Raw genomic sequence first — 17657 nt, forward strand, 5'->3', positions numbered from 1 at the left:
ATTTCACTCTTACACGGGCTCCCATTATGCCAACGGAGGGGGTCGACAGACTGCAGGAGACGGGACTCTCTGGAATAAGTCAACGTCCATTTCAATGATGGTGAGTGATTAGCGACACATCAAAGATAACACTTAAAATGTCCGGATCTCTCCTTTAAGCCGAGGATTTATCTGTTGAGCCACACTTGCACACACGATGCAACTGCAATATAATTCTAAACCCACTTTTTTAGAATTTCGATGGACAGTGAAAATATTGTTCTGATCCTTCGGTTTATAGGCCGAGAGTTATTGCTTGAGCCAAGCTGACATGGAAGGTTCATTTGCAAACGTATTACTTGACTCGAAAATGTTGTTTAGAAGCTTTGAACCCTAAACCTTTGGCTGAGAAACCCCAAATGTATCTCTTGAGCCACACTGGCATAGAAGATATTACTGAGAATGTAATACATAACCCACCTGGCACCTTTCACAATTTAAATGGACAGTGAAAATGTTCTTTAGGAGCGTTGAACCCTAAACCTTCAGATTATAACTCCTGACAAATCTCTTGAGCCAAAGAGCATTTAGATGCACAGTATTTCTACATTGTGATGAAAATTTAACATTTTAACACCATTTAAACCCTCTATTCTTAGTAAAACAGACCTGAGTTGTACTGTACTTTAGTTAGAGAAAAGCACAGCACACAGGGTAGCAGCACAGACCTCAAACAGTGAGGTGGGAGGAGCGCAGTTCAGGAAGTGACCTCACCTAATTGTCATTGTTGCCTTGGTTTCATAAAAGTTCAAATAGGTGTTATTTCTTTTGCCATAACCTCCCAACAGTAAAGTTGGGAGGTTATGGTTGGCCCTGTCACAGCCCTGACAGGGCCTGACATCCCAGTGACAGGGCCTGACATCCCTAAGACAGTGATGTCAGGCCTTGTCAGTCACACACACAAACACACAGCCTGGGCAGAGACAAAAAGCAAAGAACTTGCATTGAGAACTTATTGCATTGATTTGTTTATTTTTCCATCAAAAGAAATGCACAGTTCAGCAAAGCTACTACATACAAATGGCCATACAATAGCAATTCAGTTTTTGTTTCAAGGTGTTTCAGTGAATTCTGACGAGTGATATTTTCTTTTGATAAGTGTGTAATTTATGCTGTTTGTATCATGACATTTTGCAGTTATGCCAAATTTATAATCTGACGGTGAACGTTTAGCATACCTACAAGCTCACAACACATTGCATCTGCGATGCGTTGTGAGCTTGTAGGTCTGCTATTTTCAGCACGCGATGCCCGGTTGATCCGATGTATGAATCGGGCTTCAGGATGCTTTAGTCAGCAATAAATAAATAAATGTAATAAATATAAATAAATAAATAAATAAAACAATGCTGTTCAAATGAAAAACATCAGCCACAAACCACATCTGAGCAGCCACTTGTTGCTGTTCCAGGAAAGCTTCTGTACTTACATACCATGAAAAAAACCAAAAACAAACATTTTGCATAGCTTTGTTGTAATGTAGATACAGTACTGTAAGGCACTTCAATCATTTTAGGCATTTTTATCTGATATAATAAACCTTTTTTTTCTCCACTTTGTGTCACTACTTCATTTCAATATGCAAGTTCACAACATGAAAAATCTTTTTCTATTTTTTATTTCCCCCCAAAATCTTTTATTACTCTATATAAATCTATTCCACTGTTCTTTTGGCATTAAGTCTCGAGTTGAACATTCTTGAAATAACCGACGTTTAGGTTCTTGTGCATAATATGACTCACACATTGTCCCATACCCCCACACAACCCAGTGTTTCTCAAAAAGACAAAAAAATTGTGCAATGGTTTAGGGTTATGTGGAGTAAAAGGCAACACGTTGTCAAAAAAAGAAGAAGAAAAAAAGAACGAGGATAAAGTCTCAAAACTGAAAACCAAAATGCCTGGGCAAGAGAGAAGTCATTTTGTCATAGTTTGGCACTGTACCAGAGCTGAGGTGGGAGATGGTTCTCTCTGTTGTGTTGTTTTGTTTTGTTTTGTTTTGTTTTGTTTTGTTTTGTCTCGTCTCGTCTTGTCTTGTCTTGTCTTGTCTTCTCGTTCCCTGGGCCTTCCACAGCATAGAGGAGGCTTTCACTGTGGGATGTGTGGTGTTGTCGTCCAGCAAGCTGAATGGTGGTGGGACTACAAATCCCTGCTGCCACCTTCCAGAGTGGATAAAAGGGAGTGTCCGCTCTATCCGAGCTGATCCTCATACTGCTTGCGGAAGCAGTCCCCAGCTGGGAAGAAGTCCCACATCCGTTCCTGGTACATCTTCCACACATAGGATTCCTACAGGGACCAGGGACGTGCAGAAAATGTTAGAGGGGCAAAATCTTCGATTCAAGGGCATGCTTTGATGTATTTAGTTCTAAGAAAATAGCCGATCTACAAGCTCACAACGCGTCGCGCTGCGACACGTGCAAGAGGGTTCGAAAAAGACAGTTCTCTTGAATGCTGCCTTTGGGTACGGCATGGCGAGGGCGCATTTGCGTTTCTTTTACCAAAGTAAAAGCTGCATTCATGGTCGAAAAAGACAGTTCTCTTGAATGCTGCCTTTGGGTACGGCATGGCGAGGGCGCATTTGCGTTTCTTTTACCAAAGTAAAAGCTGCATTCATGGTCCGGAGAGGGCACTTTTTTACAGACGGGTAAAAGGGAAGGGGCTCTAGCCCCCTTCGATGCCTGTGTGTGCACTGTGCACGTGCCTGACGCACGCACGCACGCATGTGCCTGACGCACGCACGCACGTGCCTGACGCACGCACGCACGCACGCACGCACGCACACACACACACACACACACACACACACACACACACACACACACACACACACACACACACACACACACACACACACACACACACACACACACACACACACACACACACACACACACACAAAGTGTCATATACGGCATTCAGTGACCCACAGGTTGTTTGAATGCTGTTAATCAACATACCTGGCCAGTGTGCTCCGTCTCGTCCTTGTTGATGAGGTACATCAAGAAAAACCTGTTGAGAAAGACAGACCAATGAGACAGAGGGCACACACTGCATGATGAGAAAGACAGACCAATGAGACAGAGGGAACGTACAGCATGATGAGAAAGACAGACCAATGAGACAGAGGGCACACACTGCATGATGAGAAAGACAGACCAATGAGACAGAGGGCACACACTGCATGATGAGAAAGACAGACCAATGAGACAGAGGGAACGTACAGCATGTTGAGTAAAGACAGACCAATGAGACAGAGGGAACGTACAGCATGTTGAGTAAAGACGGACCAATGAGACAGAGGGAACGTACTGCATGTTGAGTAAAGACAGACCAATGAGACAGAGGGAACGTAGGCCTACTGCATGTTGAGTAAAGACAGACCAATGAGACAGAGGGAACGTACAGCATGTTGAGTAAAGACAGACCAATGAGACAGAGGGAACGTACAGCATGTTGAGTAAAGACAGACCAATGAGACAGAGGGAACATACTGCATGATGAGAAAGAAGGACCAATGAGACAGAGGGAACATACAGCATGATGAGTAAAGACAGACGAATGAGACAGAGGGAACGTACAGCATGTTGAGTAAAGACAGACCAAATGAGACAGAGGGAACGTACAGCATGTTGAGTAAAGACAGACCAAATGAGACAGAGGGAACGTACAGCATGTTGAGTAAAGACAGACCAATGAGACAGAGGGCACACACTGCATGTTGAGTAAAGACAGACCAATGAGACAGAGGGAACACACGGCATATTTAATTTAATTAAAAATGTAATTAAGAAAATGTACTTATAACACGTAACACGTAACTAATAGCTTTTATTTATTATTAAGGGTACTGTAGCAGATCGGTATGTGCGTGCATGCATGTTTGTTCAGTGCTGTCTGCAGTGTATGTTTGCTCTTGATCTGTGAGTCGTGAGACTTGGCCAATATCTTTTAGGAGTTGCGAGCCCAAAGGTTCGATCGTTCTACTGTGAGGAGGATGGATTTAGCATAGATTTACGTTTGTTTTTTTGCGCTGGCAGCAATTTTCCAGTGCTGAACGAGCGAGCTCTCGACACACAAAACGTATTGTGTCAAGTGTCTCACAATAGAATGTCAGGAATCAGGTTAAAATGGACAAAGTTACCCTTTAAAAAAACTAAAACAGTCTTCCTTAGGTACACAGATGCACCTGAACCACTTGAACCCCAGCATCCATATTCTGGAAAGTCCAAGTACAGAGCCAACTCATGTCCAGTTTACTAGGTCTGGACTAGAGGGTTTAAGAAGTGGTTAAAATCAGTGGTGTAAAGTAACTAAGTACACTTTGTAGGTTTTGATTATTATTGCAAAACACACTAACCACTTCATCCCTATTTAAACTTAGGCTATTTGCCGATCTACAAGCTCACAATGTGTCGCAATGCGACGCATTGTGAGCTTGTAGATCTGCTATTTTCAAAATATTTTTAATACATTTTGAAAACTTGTGAAATGGCACATTTTGCATAACGAGTACTTTTACTTATTGTACTTAAAGTATGTTTTGATACCAATACTTTTGTACATGTACTCAAGTAGATTTGGATTATCTGACTTTTTACTTGTAACGGAGTATTGATACTTTTACTGAAGTAAATACATTGAGTACGTTTTACACCACTGGTTAAAATGTAGAAAGCCCAACCACTCTGTGCGGTCGCGAGGCCCTGCTGTTTCCAACACACACGTCTTTAAAAGAGCAACACCATACTTTTTCATTAAGACATTAATGAAACCTGTTGTTTCTCAGACCTATCAGCACCACCAGGAGGACACAACCACAGTATCACTGTGGGCATCGCAGCATGCCAAATCTCCATGAATACTGCATGAGAGCACGCCACTGCGAGCCTATTTTCCAATGAAGCTCATCACATTAAATAGTAATGCGGAGAGCTAATGAGGCCAGTCCCCCGTTCACTGGCCAGCTGAATTACAGAGCAAATGGACTGAGACTTTCTATTGCCTGCTGGAGTAGAAAGAAATGGAGGATGAGGGGCGACGGGAGAGGGAGAGAGGGAGAGAGAAGGAGAGAGAGAGAGTCTGTACAAGACAGAAAGAGGGAGAGATTGTAAAGCTACCTTTTTTTCTGGATAACTGGAGCCATTAGTAACTTTGGCACTGATACCGTTGTAATGTTGAAGCCATCAATCAGATGGTTAAATTACGGAGGAAACGCAATAAAGATGCTGCAAAGAATTCACCACAATGATTGATGCTACGGTAGTGCTTGTACCAGAGATATGACGGCACCCAATAAAGTGTTGAAGACTGAAGTTAAAGTCGGCTCACTTTGCATGTTCTATCAGTCTATTGTTAAAGACGTCTGATCTCCGGGGGATAACGTGTTTTATTTTTTTCCAGTGCCCTTGAAGGTGAGCTCTTGGGACACAAGTTTTATGTCAGACTTTCACTCTCCCTCCTCAGAGTCCTCACAATAGAATGATAGGATTCAGGTTACAAACTGGCAAGTTGAGCATTTTAGCCACAGGCCTATTTCCTCCTAGATAATGATCATGGGGCCTTATACTGTATTCCCTTTTTTTCTTCCTAAAACTGTACATTTAAGTGTTGAAAAAATCTGTATCCTATTTCTTTGGACACATCCAATAGTTCATCAATATTACTAGATTTGACTTTGTCACCACCAGTGGTGGAAAAAGTACTCAAATGTTTTACTTAAGTAAAAGTATCAGTACTGCAATGTAGAAGTACGTTACAAGTAAAAGTCCGGAATTAAAAATGGACTTGAGTAAAAGTACAAAAGTATTGGTATCAAAATGTACTTAAAGTACCAAAAGTTAAAGTTCTAAATGTTTGAAAATAGCCGATCTACAAGCTCACAACGTGTCGCATCGTGACACGTTGTGAGCTTGTAGATCGGCTATTTTCAAATAGCCTAGGTACAAAATAGGGCTAAAGTGGTTAATGTATGTTTTTTATAATGTAATCATATCATATATCTGAAAAGTAACTAGTAAGTAGTTTTCAAATAATTGTAGTGGAGTAAAAGTACAATATTTGCCTCTGAGATGTAGTGGAGTAGAGGTAAAAGTATAGACAATTGGAAAGACTCCAGTAAGTAAAAGTACCTCAAAATCGTACTGTACAAGTACAGCTACTTGAGTAAATGTACTTAAATGTACTTTACACCACTGAACAATACAAATCTTGAACCTTAGATACTCACAGGTAGTTAGCCAAGTTGTGCTCTTGCAAGGTGTGAGTCTCGAAGCCGTGAGGCGTCGTGTCAAAGTAGTCATTGCCGATGCCACAGATGAAACATTTGGTCTGAAGAAAATAAGAGTGAAATATGAACATAAACAACATGTCGTTTTAGTGGCTCAAAAAGAAGCCACTAAATCGTATCTTTGGCCATATTCTTAACCCATTAAAACCGGGAGAGCTAAAAAGCATTATTTTATACTTTGGCTATTATATTCAAAAATAGCAGATATACAAGTTCATAGCACATACATGGGCAACTGGCGGCCCGGGGGCCACATGCGGCCCCCACCTTCACTTAATGCGGAATGAGGTTAAAGGAGTAGTTCACCCCCAAAATACCTTTTTTTCTATGGATTACTCACCCCATGGAGCCTTGAATTCATGGATATATTTTTGTTTTTGTCGCATTCCTTCCTTTATTATTTGATTATAATAAATTTAGCCCCATTGATTCCGGTAGGAGACACAAATGCATTTGTGTCTCCTACCGGAATCAATGGGGACAAATTTATTATAATCAAATTATTGGCTTAGGAATGCCACAAAAACAAAAATAAATCCATGAATTCAAGGCTTCATGGGGTGTGCAATTGATAGAAAATAAGTCATTTTTTGGGTACTGATATGTTATTGATTTCAGCTGTTACAATTGCAAACATGACCCGCTTTAATTACTTCAGTCTATATTAGTAGCTTAATGACTAGTATTAAAATAATATTGTCTTTTTTCTGTCCAATGCATTTGTATTTAAGTTCATAAAGTTAACATAAGTATAACTAAGTGCATTTGAAATGAAATAAAAATGTTACTTTTCAGGATTCAAAAATTCAAAAATAGCAAAAATAGCAGATCTACAACCTCAAAACGCGCCGCGCTGCGACGCATTTTGAGCTTGTAGATCGGCTATTTTTGCGACTTTTGAGTGACATAGAGTGACGAAGTACGGAATTAATTTATGAAAAAAGTTAAAATACGGAGATAAGAGGTGTCAGCCCGACAGTATATGTGGCCCTCTGGAGTGAGTGTGGAAATATAGTGGCCCTCTCCATCATCAAAGTGGCCCACCCCTGTCATAGCACGTCACACGTCACTTCGAGCTTGTAGATCTACAATTTTTTGAAAAATCTTGAACATTTGTGCAAATCTTTGAATATATACAGTATATTTCTTTTTTAAAGCGAACATTTTCAACTCAAATCTTTGCTTCTGAGAGTACCTATAGAAACAAAATATTTTGAGATGGGGATCGGCGGCCAAATACATATCATTTTGGGGGTCCTTGACATGAAAGAGTTTGAGCACCACTGATATGGCAACATACGCTTTTCAGAAAACTGTTAGGATTTAGAAGACATTTGTAGAATCGGCCTCAGGTCTTATATAAATCTTGGTAAAAAACTAAACGTATAAAAAGTCCTCACCTCCATGTCCTCTTTGACTTGTTCCTGTTGGTCTCTCAGTTCTCCGAAAGCATCGATGATCAAACCTGTGATCACATAGAAATGGAAGTGATTGGTCCAACAGCTCACATAGAAATGGAAGTGATTGGTCCAACAGCTCACATAGAAATGGAAGTGATTGGTTCAACAGTTCACATAGAAATGGAAGTGATTGGTCCAACAGTTCACATAGAAATGGAAGTGATTGGTCCAACAGTTCACATAGAAATGGAAGTGATTGGTTCAACAGTTCACATAGAAATGGAAGTGATTGGTCCAACAGTTCACATAGAAATGGAAGTGATTGGTCCAACAGCTCACATAGAAATGGAAGTGATTGGTCCAACAGCTCACATAGAAATGGAAGTGATTGGTCCAACAGTTCACATAGAAATGGAAGTGATTGGTCCAACAGCTTACATAGAAATGGAAGTGATTGGTCCAACAGCTCACATAGAAATGGAAGTGATTGGTTCAACAGCTCACATAGAAATGGAAGTGATTGGTCCAACAGTTCACATAGAAATGGAAGTGATTGGTCCAACAGTTCACATAGAAATGGAAGTGATTGGTCCAACAGCTCACATAGAAATGGAAGTGATTGGTCCAACAGCTCACATAGAAATGGAAGTGATTGGTCCAACAGCTCACATAGAAATGGAAGTGATTGGTCCAACAGCTCACATAGAAATGGAAGTGATTGGTCCAACAGCTCACATAGAAATGGAAGTGATTGGTCCAACAGCTCACATAGAAATGGAAGTGATTGGTCCAAAAGTTCCCAACTTTAGAGTTAACCACTTTCAACCTGGTGTCCCTATTTGGGGATTGTCAATATAAGTAAAGCATCTAAATAGCAAACATAGCAGAGCAAGCTCTCAACACATCGATGCGATGCGTTTTTGATATTTATGGTATGTTAAGTATATATAGGGCTTATGTGGTTATGTCCAAAGGTCCAAAAGGATTACATAGAATGGAAGTAAAAGTAACCGTAAAAGTAACCCTACGTCACCAGGCGCGTCATCAGGCGGCCGGAACCGCAAATCCGGAAAGACCTCACCCCAAAATAACTCTGGCCGCGATCAAGGGCATTGTAATAAGGCCTACCTAATAAAATCCTTGATGCGGCGTAGTTTAGCTTATTTTTTAAATACAAAATAAATATAAATGTGAGTGTACTTTCCGGTGACTATTTAGCGTCTGTCTACCTTAACAGCGGGAACCAAAACAAAATGGCTCCTCCAAACCGGAACCCGCAACTTCCGGATATAGAATTGCTTATTTAATTTTTTTCAGTAGGTGTGGCCTAGACCGGATTACACCATTAATAACGAATACCAGGCTTTCCTGCGAGGTGGAAAGACTGGTGATGCGAGGTTAATAAATCCCATAGTGAGTGTCTCACGAAAGAAGGACAAAGAACTAGAGGTTACGTATGTAACCCCGGTTCTTTTACTTCTGGAGTGAGACACTCACCAAACACCCCTTTGTTCGCAACTGCGAGCAGAGGAACTGTGTTTGAGGAAGTAACCACGTCACGCGAGAGCCTTTATGCCCTACCGGCTGTAGGAGGGATATCCGGTGCGCGTGACATACCCTCTCGTCCAAGATTGGTCCCGGGAGCGTATTGTGTGTAGCTCTGTGCATTGCCAGGGGGCGCTGTATCCCATAGTGAGTGTCTCACTCCAGAAGTAAAAGAACCGGGGTTACATACGTAACCTCTAGATTCCCACATTCACTTGCTACAAGGTGAGTTTCTTGTATAAAAGCGATATCAATGTTCATATTTTTTAATATGAAAGCACTTTTTCTTTTTACAGGCCCATTTAAACTATTCACGTTAAAACATAAACTTAAGCACGTTAGTCATTTGTCCTATGAAATATACATTTTTGTAACTAACCAGTCCAGTTCAAAATCTCCCGAAACTAAGTATCTAGATAAATGTATGTCTCCTCTAATAAAGGAAAAACAACACTACCAAAAAAAACACCCCTCCCCCCCGGTACCATCTTCCACAAACCTATGGCACCAACCAAAACCCCAAAGGGGCCGAGTGTCTCGCACTTCAAACAATAACATGCCTGACTAACTACACACACTGTCAGGTCTAGAGCAATAGATAAAAGTTAACAGTAAATCACTCATTCTCTAAAAACAAAATAAGCACCATGAGTGTCAATTTAGCCAGCTAAGAATACGGTCACAATAAAATTAAACCAAAAAAAAACAAAAAACTAATATTTATATATAGCATAGCTATAGTTACTCTAAAAAATAGCAACCATCAATGAGTTTTGTGACAACAGAATTAACCCAAAATAACAATATATATAAAAAATAATGATGATTGAAACACAAACAGTACAAAAAGATAGAAAATACATACGTATACAATAATTCCAAAATTCCAAACCATCCCCTGTCAGGTGATAAGAAGGTCAGTTGGCTCTCATGCATTGAAGGAGGCATGAGCTCGGCCCTGGCCTCCCTAGGTTGGCAGAGGGAGTGTAGTGCCCATGATTACATAGAGATTGGCATTGGGTGTAAAAAAAATGGGGTTACAAAATCGTGGGATAAAAATTATAGAAAAAATAATAATAAAAAAATCCAAACCAAAACTGTAATACATAAAAGTAAAATAAAACACTTACAGTAAATAGTTGCGCATTCTCAGATGTTAGTTGTGACCATCAAATAATATTGACTCCTTCTTTGACGTCCAATTGTAAGACTATAACTTACAATAGAAATGAAAACAAACCAGAAAAGAAATAAAATAGTACCTTCATTTCTTATCGGATTAGAACATGGTGTAAAGATGGTTGTGGTGATCAGTCGCTGATTTCTTCTTGGAGACCCTCTTCTGGGAGACCCTCCCCTGGGAGACCCTCCCCTGGGAGACTGGGAGACCCCCCCGGGAGACCATCTCCTGTGAGACCCTCGAGAAAAGTAGCGACTTCCTTCTGCGTTTTGAAGAACTTCTTCCGTCCATCAGGCATATCGACCCGGAGCGTAGCAGGATGTAGGAGAGAATAACGGAGGTTTCTCTTTTTTAACTCCTTCACTTTCAGGAGCCTGGCAGTCACATCTGGAAAAAACGTGGCGAGGCGTAGAATCTTGTCTCCGTCTTGGCATTTGAGCAGGCGAATTGAGCATCGATCTCGGGCGCTGGTTTGATCTTAGAGCCGGTTGCGGACCTCTGGTCCGGTGTATGCGTTCAAATATCAATGGTTGATAGTGTTCCTTACCAAAAATGGATGGAATCAATTCAGTAAAGAAACGCCCAGGGTCGGTTCCTTCACTGCCCTCTGGCAGACCTGTAATTCGGATATTATTGTGTCGGCTGTAATTCTCGAGCTCATCAACCTTCTCAAGTAAAAAGTTGTTTTCTCCACGCAATTAAACCCTTCAGTCCAGAAATGGAACGATTGATTTTGTCAGTTTTAGAGTCCAATTTGTCAGGCCTTATTACCCTGTCTAATCTCCTGAAGAATGCGTGAATCTTCTCCAGTGTCATCAGCTGGTCAACAACCTTAGCAACAAGCTGGTTGCCAGTGCTAACAGGTGGAGCCGTCACCTCTGGCGTCGAACTTTGGTCCATGTCGTCGTTATTCTGTCTTATTCTAGCTGAAGTGGATTTCGTTAGTATAACAATGTCTTCAGATAGAAAAAGTAGCACTCTGTTTGTATTTAACGGTCCAAGAGATGAGTTAAATCAGTATAAATGTCAGAGCTCCCGGACCCTACGTCTTCCTAGCTTTGCTGCATCACGTGACTCCCACTGGGTCTTGTTATTGAGCACAAACAATCAAAATGTGCTAATTTGGTGCAGGTACCAAACAAGAAGCATTCTTATTAATATAAAATACTGTGAAAAACTAAAAAAGAGCATTATGGACTGTTCATTTGATCTGTGGTTTATGAATCTGTGCGAGCGTCTTTAATGGACTTTTCCATTGCTGTTGGCTGTCATGGCTCTCAGTTGGCTGTCATGGCTCTCAGTTCCCACCTGATGTCGTGTAGAAGTTCTGACTGCTCCAGATTGTACTGAATAACTGCTAGCTTGCATAATGTCTTCAGACTAGGACTTAACTCCAATATGTACAGGTCCTCGGGTGTTTTGAATCCTCTTCCAAATATAATGATACGATCTCCCACCATGCAACAGAACATCTTACGCGTCATAAACAGGCATTTCCCCTTGGGCTTAACCTTCTTCCAGGAGAAAGACTCTGGACTGAATTTCCAAAGAGCCTCAGTAGATCCCCCGTCCCAAGTCGCGATGCCGTAACCACCAAATATGTATAGCTCTCCATTGTAGGCAAAGGCTTTATGATGACAGCATTCTTCTTGAAGCTGTGCAGAAGGAGTGCTCAGCCAGCAGTTGGTCTCTGTGTCAAACACTCTGATGATGTTGTCTCCGTCTATTCGGCCCTCAAATACATATATCTTTGTCCCAATGATGGTGATGGTGGCAGAGTCCATGAATGATGAATACCTTGTGTTTATTAGAGTCCAGACCATTGTGGTGGTGTCCAACTTGTACATGGCTTTAGTACACACACCCTGGGTCCATCTTCCATAGACATACATGACCTTCCACAAGGCACAGGCTGAGTGGTCGCGCGGCACTTTTGGAACAGCCCCAGAAACCTGGGGCTTGAACCATCCGTGGGTGTCGACATCAAATGCATGAAGCTCATTGCTGTAAGAACACCCTCCCCAGATGTAGACAATGTCTTCCAGCAGCACAGCTGTGTGGTGATCGCGCCCAAAAGGAACCTCAAGGTGACGTTCTCCTCTCCCAGTTTTCACTGGGGGCAACATCTTCCAGCGCAAAGACACTGTGTTGAAGACATGCACATCCATCTGAGCCATCATGTTGTAAACCTCTGGGTCTCCTCCAAATAAGTACACCTTGTGTCCCACTGCAACAGCAGCAAACCTGCTTTTAGAATATCTTTTTGACGGTCCATTCAGATTCCTCGACCAGCAGAACATTTCTGACATTGTGGATTTGGGCTGGATCTTTGCGTTTTCCTCTGTAAGAGAATGGCATTCTAATGGAGTTAGCTGATCTCTGTTGATCACTGTTGATCCACAACTCCCTACCATGGTGAATCGAATCCCGGCAATCCTGGTTGGCCAAATGATGTTTTGTTTATTTGAGGATTCATTTTAAAGAACATGGTTGTGATAACATTGTGATGTTCTTGCGTGATGATGTCACTGCGTAGAATACCCAATGATATAACTCCAACTGACTGTCGTCTGGATGATGTCAACACGTTCTTAAACACATGAACCCTGACCTCCCATTTTCAAAAACCTTCACAACTAGCAGATGATGTCAAAATACTCACATAATACAACAAATCATTTCATTATAATAGGGTACCTATTCACTCTGTGTCTCAGAGGAGGGCTGTGCACAGTTCAGAAACATGCCTACCAGTGACATCAACAGTAGGCAGGTTTGCTCATTTCAAACAAGAATTAAATGTATTTATTTATTTACTTTACTACACAAACAATGGCCAATCCATTTCAAAATGCTAACTATCCAGAAAGAGGTAGGCTGAAGCTCCTATTAGCTTGGAATCCCCATTGATAGTGTCATTGGCAATTAAACACATGAGCTCCTTTTGTTACGAAGTACGGCTGCAACTAATGATTATTTTTCATAATCAATTAATTCCTTTTCTGATTATTCTAATAATCTGTGATTAATTCACGACTTGTTGAAATTTGCTTGCCCAGCAGTCAACCAAATAACTTTTCATTGTAATATGGAACAAAGACTAGCATCTTGGTGAAGTTGTAAATAGCACAATACGGAATGTTTACAGGATACATCAATAAAATGACTATTGATTACTACTACTTCTTGATTACTTTTCCGTCCATCAACAAATCAATGATTCAGTCAATCGTTACACCCCTAATGAAAAGCGAGAAAGTGAGCCCAGAATAGGGAGTTTTGGCCCAGTATGGACATTGTTAGGATTAGGAGACCGCTTCTTGAAAGGTACAACTCTTTATCAGATGAAGAAACGTATTATCCTCTATGGCAGTAGTTCTCAGACTTTTTCATGTCAAGGACCCCCAAAATGATATATATTTCATATTAGGGACCCCCAGAAGCAAAGATTTGAGTTAAAAATGTTCGCTTAAAAATATATATTCAAATCTTTTCAAAAATGTTAACTATTTTTTCAAAAATAGCAGATCTACAAGCTCATAGCGCGGCACTCTGTGCCCCGCTATGAGCTTGTATATCTGTTATATTTGCATTTGTATTTGAATGATCAATCAATTTTAGCTATATGTATTTAGACAACATACGTTTTTCAGAAAACGTATGTTTTAAAGTACAAGCTGACAGCTTGTACTGTCAGCTTGTACATCTGCAATTTGCAAGCTTGTACATCTGCAATTTTTTTGAACAATATAAATCTTCTCTTCTGGGGGGTCCCTGGCAACAAAAGAACCACTCATTTAGAAGGCATTTGTAGAATATAATAGAGGACCAAAGTCTGACGTAACTTACGCATCCTCTAGGTCACGTTTTTTTCCCCCCATTCTGAATTCCCATAGGCGTGTTTATAAGAATCGTGTCAAATAAGAACTGTGTTCCAAAAAGAAACAAATGATGCCAGCAGTTTGACTCATATTGATAATGAAGCATCAACTGACGGCGGGAAAACGCTAATGTTACTGCCGCCGAATTAGTTAAATGTTTCGTCAGAAACAGACTGTATCAAATATGACTGACTGACTATCATAAACGATACAGAGCCACCTTCCCGACAATAGCGCCGGGACTGTTTTTTTGGACCACAATTCTTATATGAGACGATTCTAAGATGACCCAATGTTATTCTCCATAGAGAAATTACCTCCGTGACCAGTGATGGAAAGTAACTAAGTACATTTACTCAAGTACTGTACTTAAGTACAATTTTGAGGTATTTGTACTTTACTTGAGTATTTACAATTTGAAAATAGCCAATCTACAAGCTCACGGTGCGACGCATTGTGAGCTTGTAGATCTGCTATTTTCAAAAGATGTTTATAAATCATTCTGCCTAATGAGTACTTTCACTTTTGGTACTTTGATGCCAATACTTTTGTACTTTTACTCAAGTACATTTTGAATTCCGGACTTTTACTTGATACTTTTACTTAAGTAAAAGTATGTGAGTACTTTTTCCACCACTGTCCGTGACCCAGGTGGAAGGAGCGAGTGACGTCAGTGACTTCAGGTACTCTATTGGCTAAAGTCTTGGTGTTTTGCCAATTATTCAGGGGGTCACTTGCAATACCCCCACGGCCCACCAGTGGGCCCCACCCGGCCCAAGGGTTGAGAACCACTGCACTAAAGCATGAGGCTCCGCTCCGTTTTTGTCTGTGATGGGACCTGTGTATCTGTGTGGGACAGATAAGGCTGCTCCTGCACCGCTGTACATACAGTACAGTGGAAGGGTTTATACTGTATGTGTGTGTGTGTGTGTGTGTGTGTGTGTGTATGTGTGTGTCATTGCATGTTGTAGGGACAGATAAGGCTGCCACATAGATGGGTTTATAACCCATTAAGACCAGAGGCGATTCTTTAAAAAAAATCTAAATCCTAACTGTTTTTTGAAAAAAATATAGAAAATATTTTTTCACGATTTTTCAAAAATAGCAGATCTACAAGCTCATAGCGCGGCACTCGGTGCCGCGCTATGAGCTTGTATATCTGCTATTTTTTAATAGCCAAAGAAATTTAAAGTGACACAGATGCGTTCCCCAGGTCTTGATGGGATAATGTTTGTGTGTGTGTGTGTGTGTGTGTGTGTGTGTGTGTGTGTGTGTGTGTGTGTGTGTGTGTGTGTGTGTGTGTGTGTGTGTGTGTGTGTGTGTGTGTGTGTGTGTGTGTGTGTGTTTTGCAGGGGGGTTTGCTTGAAAGGGATGTGGGCTGGTGGTAGGGGGGGAAAAAGAACTACATTGAAAGACATTTCCCACAGAGCAGCTGATCTTCCGCTGATACTCATCAGACCCCAGCGCAAGATGAAACGCATTCTGACAGAAATAAACCACAAACAACACACACTGAAGATCACACTCACTGACACAGACAGACATACATGCACACGCACATGCAGAGTAGACACCCGCACACACACACAAGGCTTTGTATTACTATACTCGTGAGTACATGCAGTAGGACTGTGATTTTATGAATGGCATGTTTTACAATGTTCTGCCGTTTATACTAATCCTGATTTTGAACCCTAAAGCCGTAAATAACCGATCTACAAGCTCGCAAAGAGTCGCGCTGCAAAAAAAAAATCCAGAACGTACAAGTGCAAATCAGGCATATTGTTGAGACATTTGGCCCTCACAAGTATAGTAATGAACGGACGGACACACACACACACACACACACACACACACACACACACACAGTGGTGGGAAAAGTACTAAAATTCTTTACTTAATTAAAAGTACCAATACTGCAATATAAAAATACTCTGTTACAAGTAAAAGTCCAGAATTCCAAATTTACTTGAGTAAAAGTACAAAAGTATTGGCATCAAAATGTACTTAAAGGTAGGGTAAGTGATTTGCGTTGGTTAAAATAATTGTTAAATAGCTCTATATTCTGATAGTACTCATTGCTATAGAGTGTTTGTTCAGTATTAGGAGTCTACTTGTCTCTCCACCTCTTTATTAAACAGAAAATGCATTTGCGTTTCAGTTTCATTTCCAATTTTATCCAACCAGGACAGAGAACTTAATCAGGATATAGATTAAACAAGTGAAATTGGAAGTGATGACACTAAGAAATGAGCAGACAAAATTGGAACTGGAACACTATACAAATTAAGCTTAAAAATTGGTACTTTCCCCTGATTGGCTGAGATTTTGACACCTACCGAAAAATGATTTTTCTGTTTATTAAAGAGCTGGAGAGACAGGGAGACATCTGTTACTGAAAAAACACTCTATAGCAATGATTACTATCAGAATATAGTATTTTAACCTTTTAACAAAATACTTTTTGTTTTAACCAAAAAATATCACTTACCCTACCTTTAATGTACCAAAAGTAAAAGTACAAAAATATGTGAAAATAGCCTAGGTTTAAAAGTGGTTAATGTTTTAATGTTTTATAATATAATAATTTATATCTGAAAAGTAACTCAAGTTTTCAAATAACTGTAGTGGAGTAAAAGTACAATATCTGCCTCTCAGATGTAGTGCAGTAGAAGTAAAAGTATTGGAAATTGGAAATACTCAAGTAAAGTACAAATACCTCAAAATTGCACTTAGATAAATGTACTTAGTTACTTTCCACCACTGCGCGCGCAGGCACGCACGCACGCACGCACACGCACACACACACACACACACACACACACACACACACACACACACACACACACACACACAGAGCTTTACCCTGGATGATGGCCAGCAGGATGACGATGACGAAGAAGAAGAAGGTGATGTCAAAGAGGATGCGGTAGAGCTCGTAGGGGTCGCCTGCCGGGTCCTCGATCTCATCGCCGATGCCGCCGCCCGCTCTCACACCCACGTACATGTGGAACAGGTAGCACTGTGGAGAGAGGAGACACACAGGACGAGGGTTAGATTCCTGCCTCCCTCCCGCTCTCTCACCCACGTACATGTGGTGGAAAAAAGTACTCGCATTTTTTTACTTAAGTAAAAGTATCAATACTGCAATAGAGAAATGCCCTGTTACAAGTAAAAGTTCCGGAATTAAAAATGGACTTGAGTAAAAGTAGAAAAGGTATTAGTATCAAAATGTACTTAAAAGTACCAAAAGTAGAAAGTACTCATTATGCAGAATGTCCCATTTCACAGGTTTCAAATGTATAAAATGTATTACAATCTTTTGAA

At 40.7% G+C, this 17657-nt stretch overlaps 1 protein-coding gene across 1 annotated transcript in view; it reads right to left on the reverse strand.

Moving 5' to 3' along the window:
- Positions 1–1817: 1817 nt before the first annotated feature.
- LOC308074684 (ryanodine receptor 3) overlaps positions 1818–17657 on the reverse strand; it is a gene marked incomplete at its 5' end in the record, with an annotated part of 322999 nt that continues 307159 nt past the window's right edge. The window contains 5 exon segments of the mRNA XM_080414190.1: positions 1818–2324; positions 2996–3047; positions 6265–6365; positions 7725–7789; positions 17196–17352. Of these exon segments, the coding sequence (XP_080270316.1) occupies positions 2229–2324; positions 2996–3047; positions 6265–6365; positions 7725–7789; positions 17196–17352 (471 nt within the window). The 3' untranslated portion in view covers positions 1818–2228.

Source organism: Gymnoscopelus braueri (assembly GCF_963280865.1).
Source record: "Gymnoscopelus braueri genome assembly, chromosome: 19".
Taxonomy (NCBI): Eukaryota; Metazoa; Chordata; class Actinopteri; order Myctophiformes; family Myctophidae; genus Gymnoscopelus; species Gymnoscopelus braueri.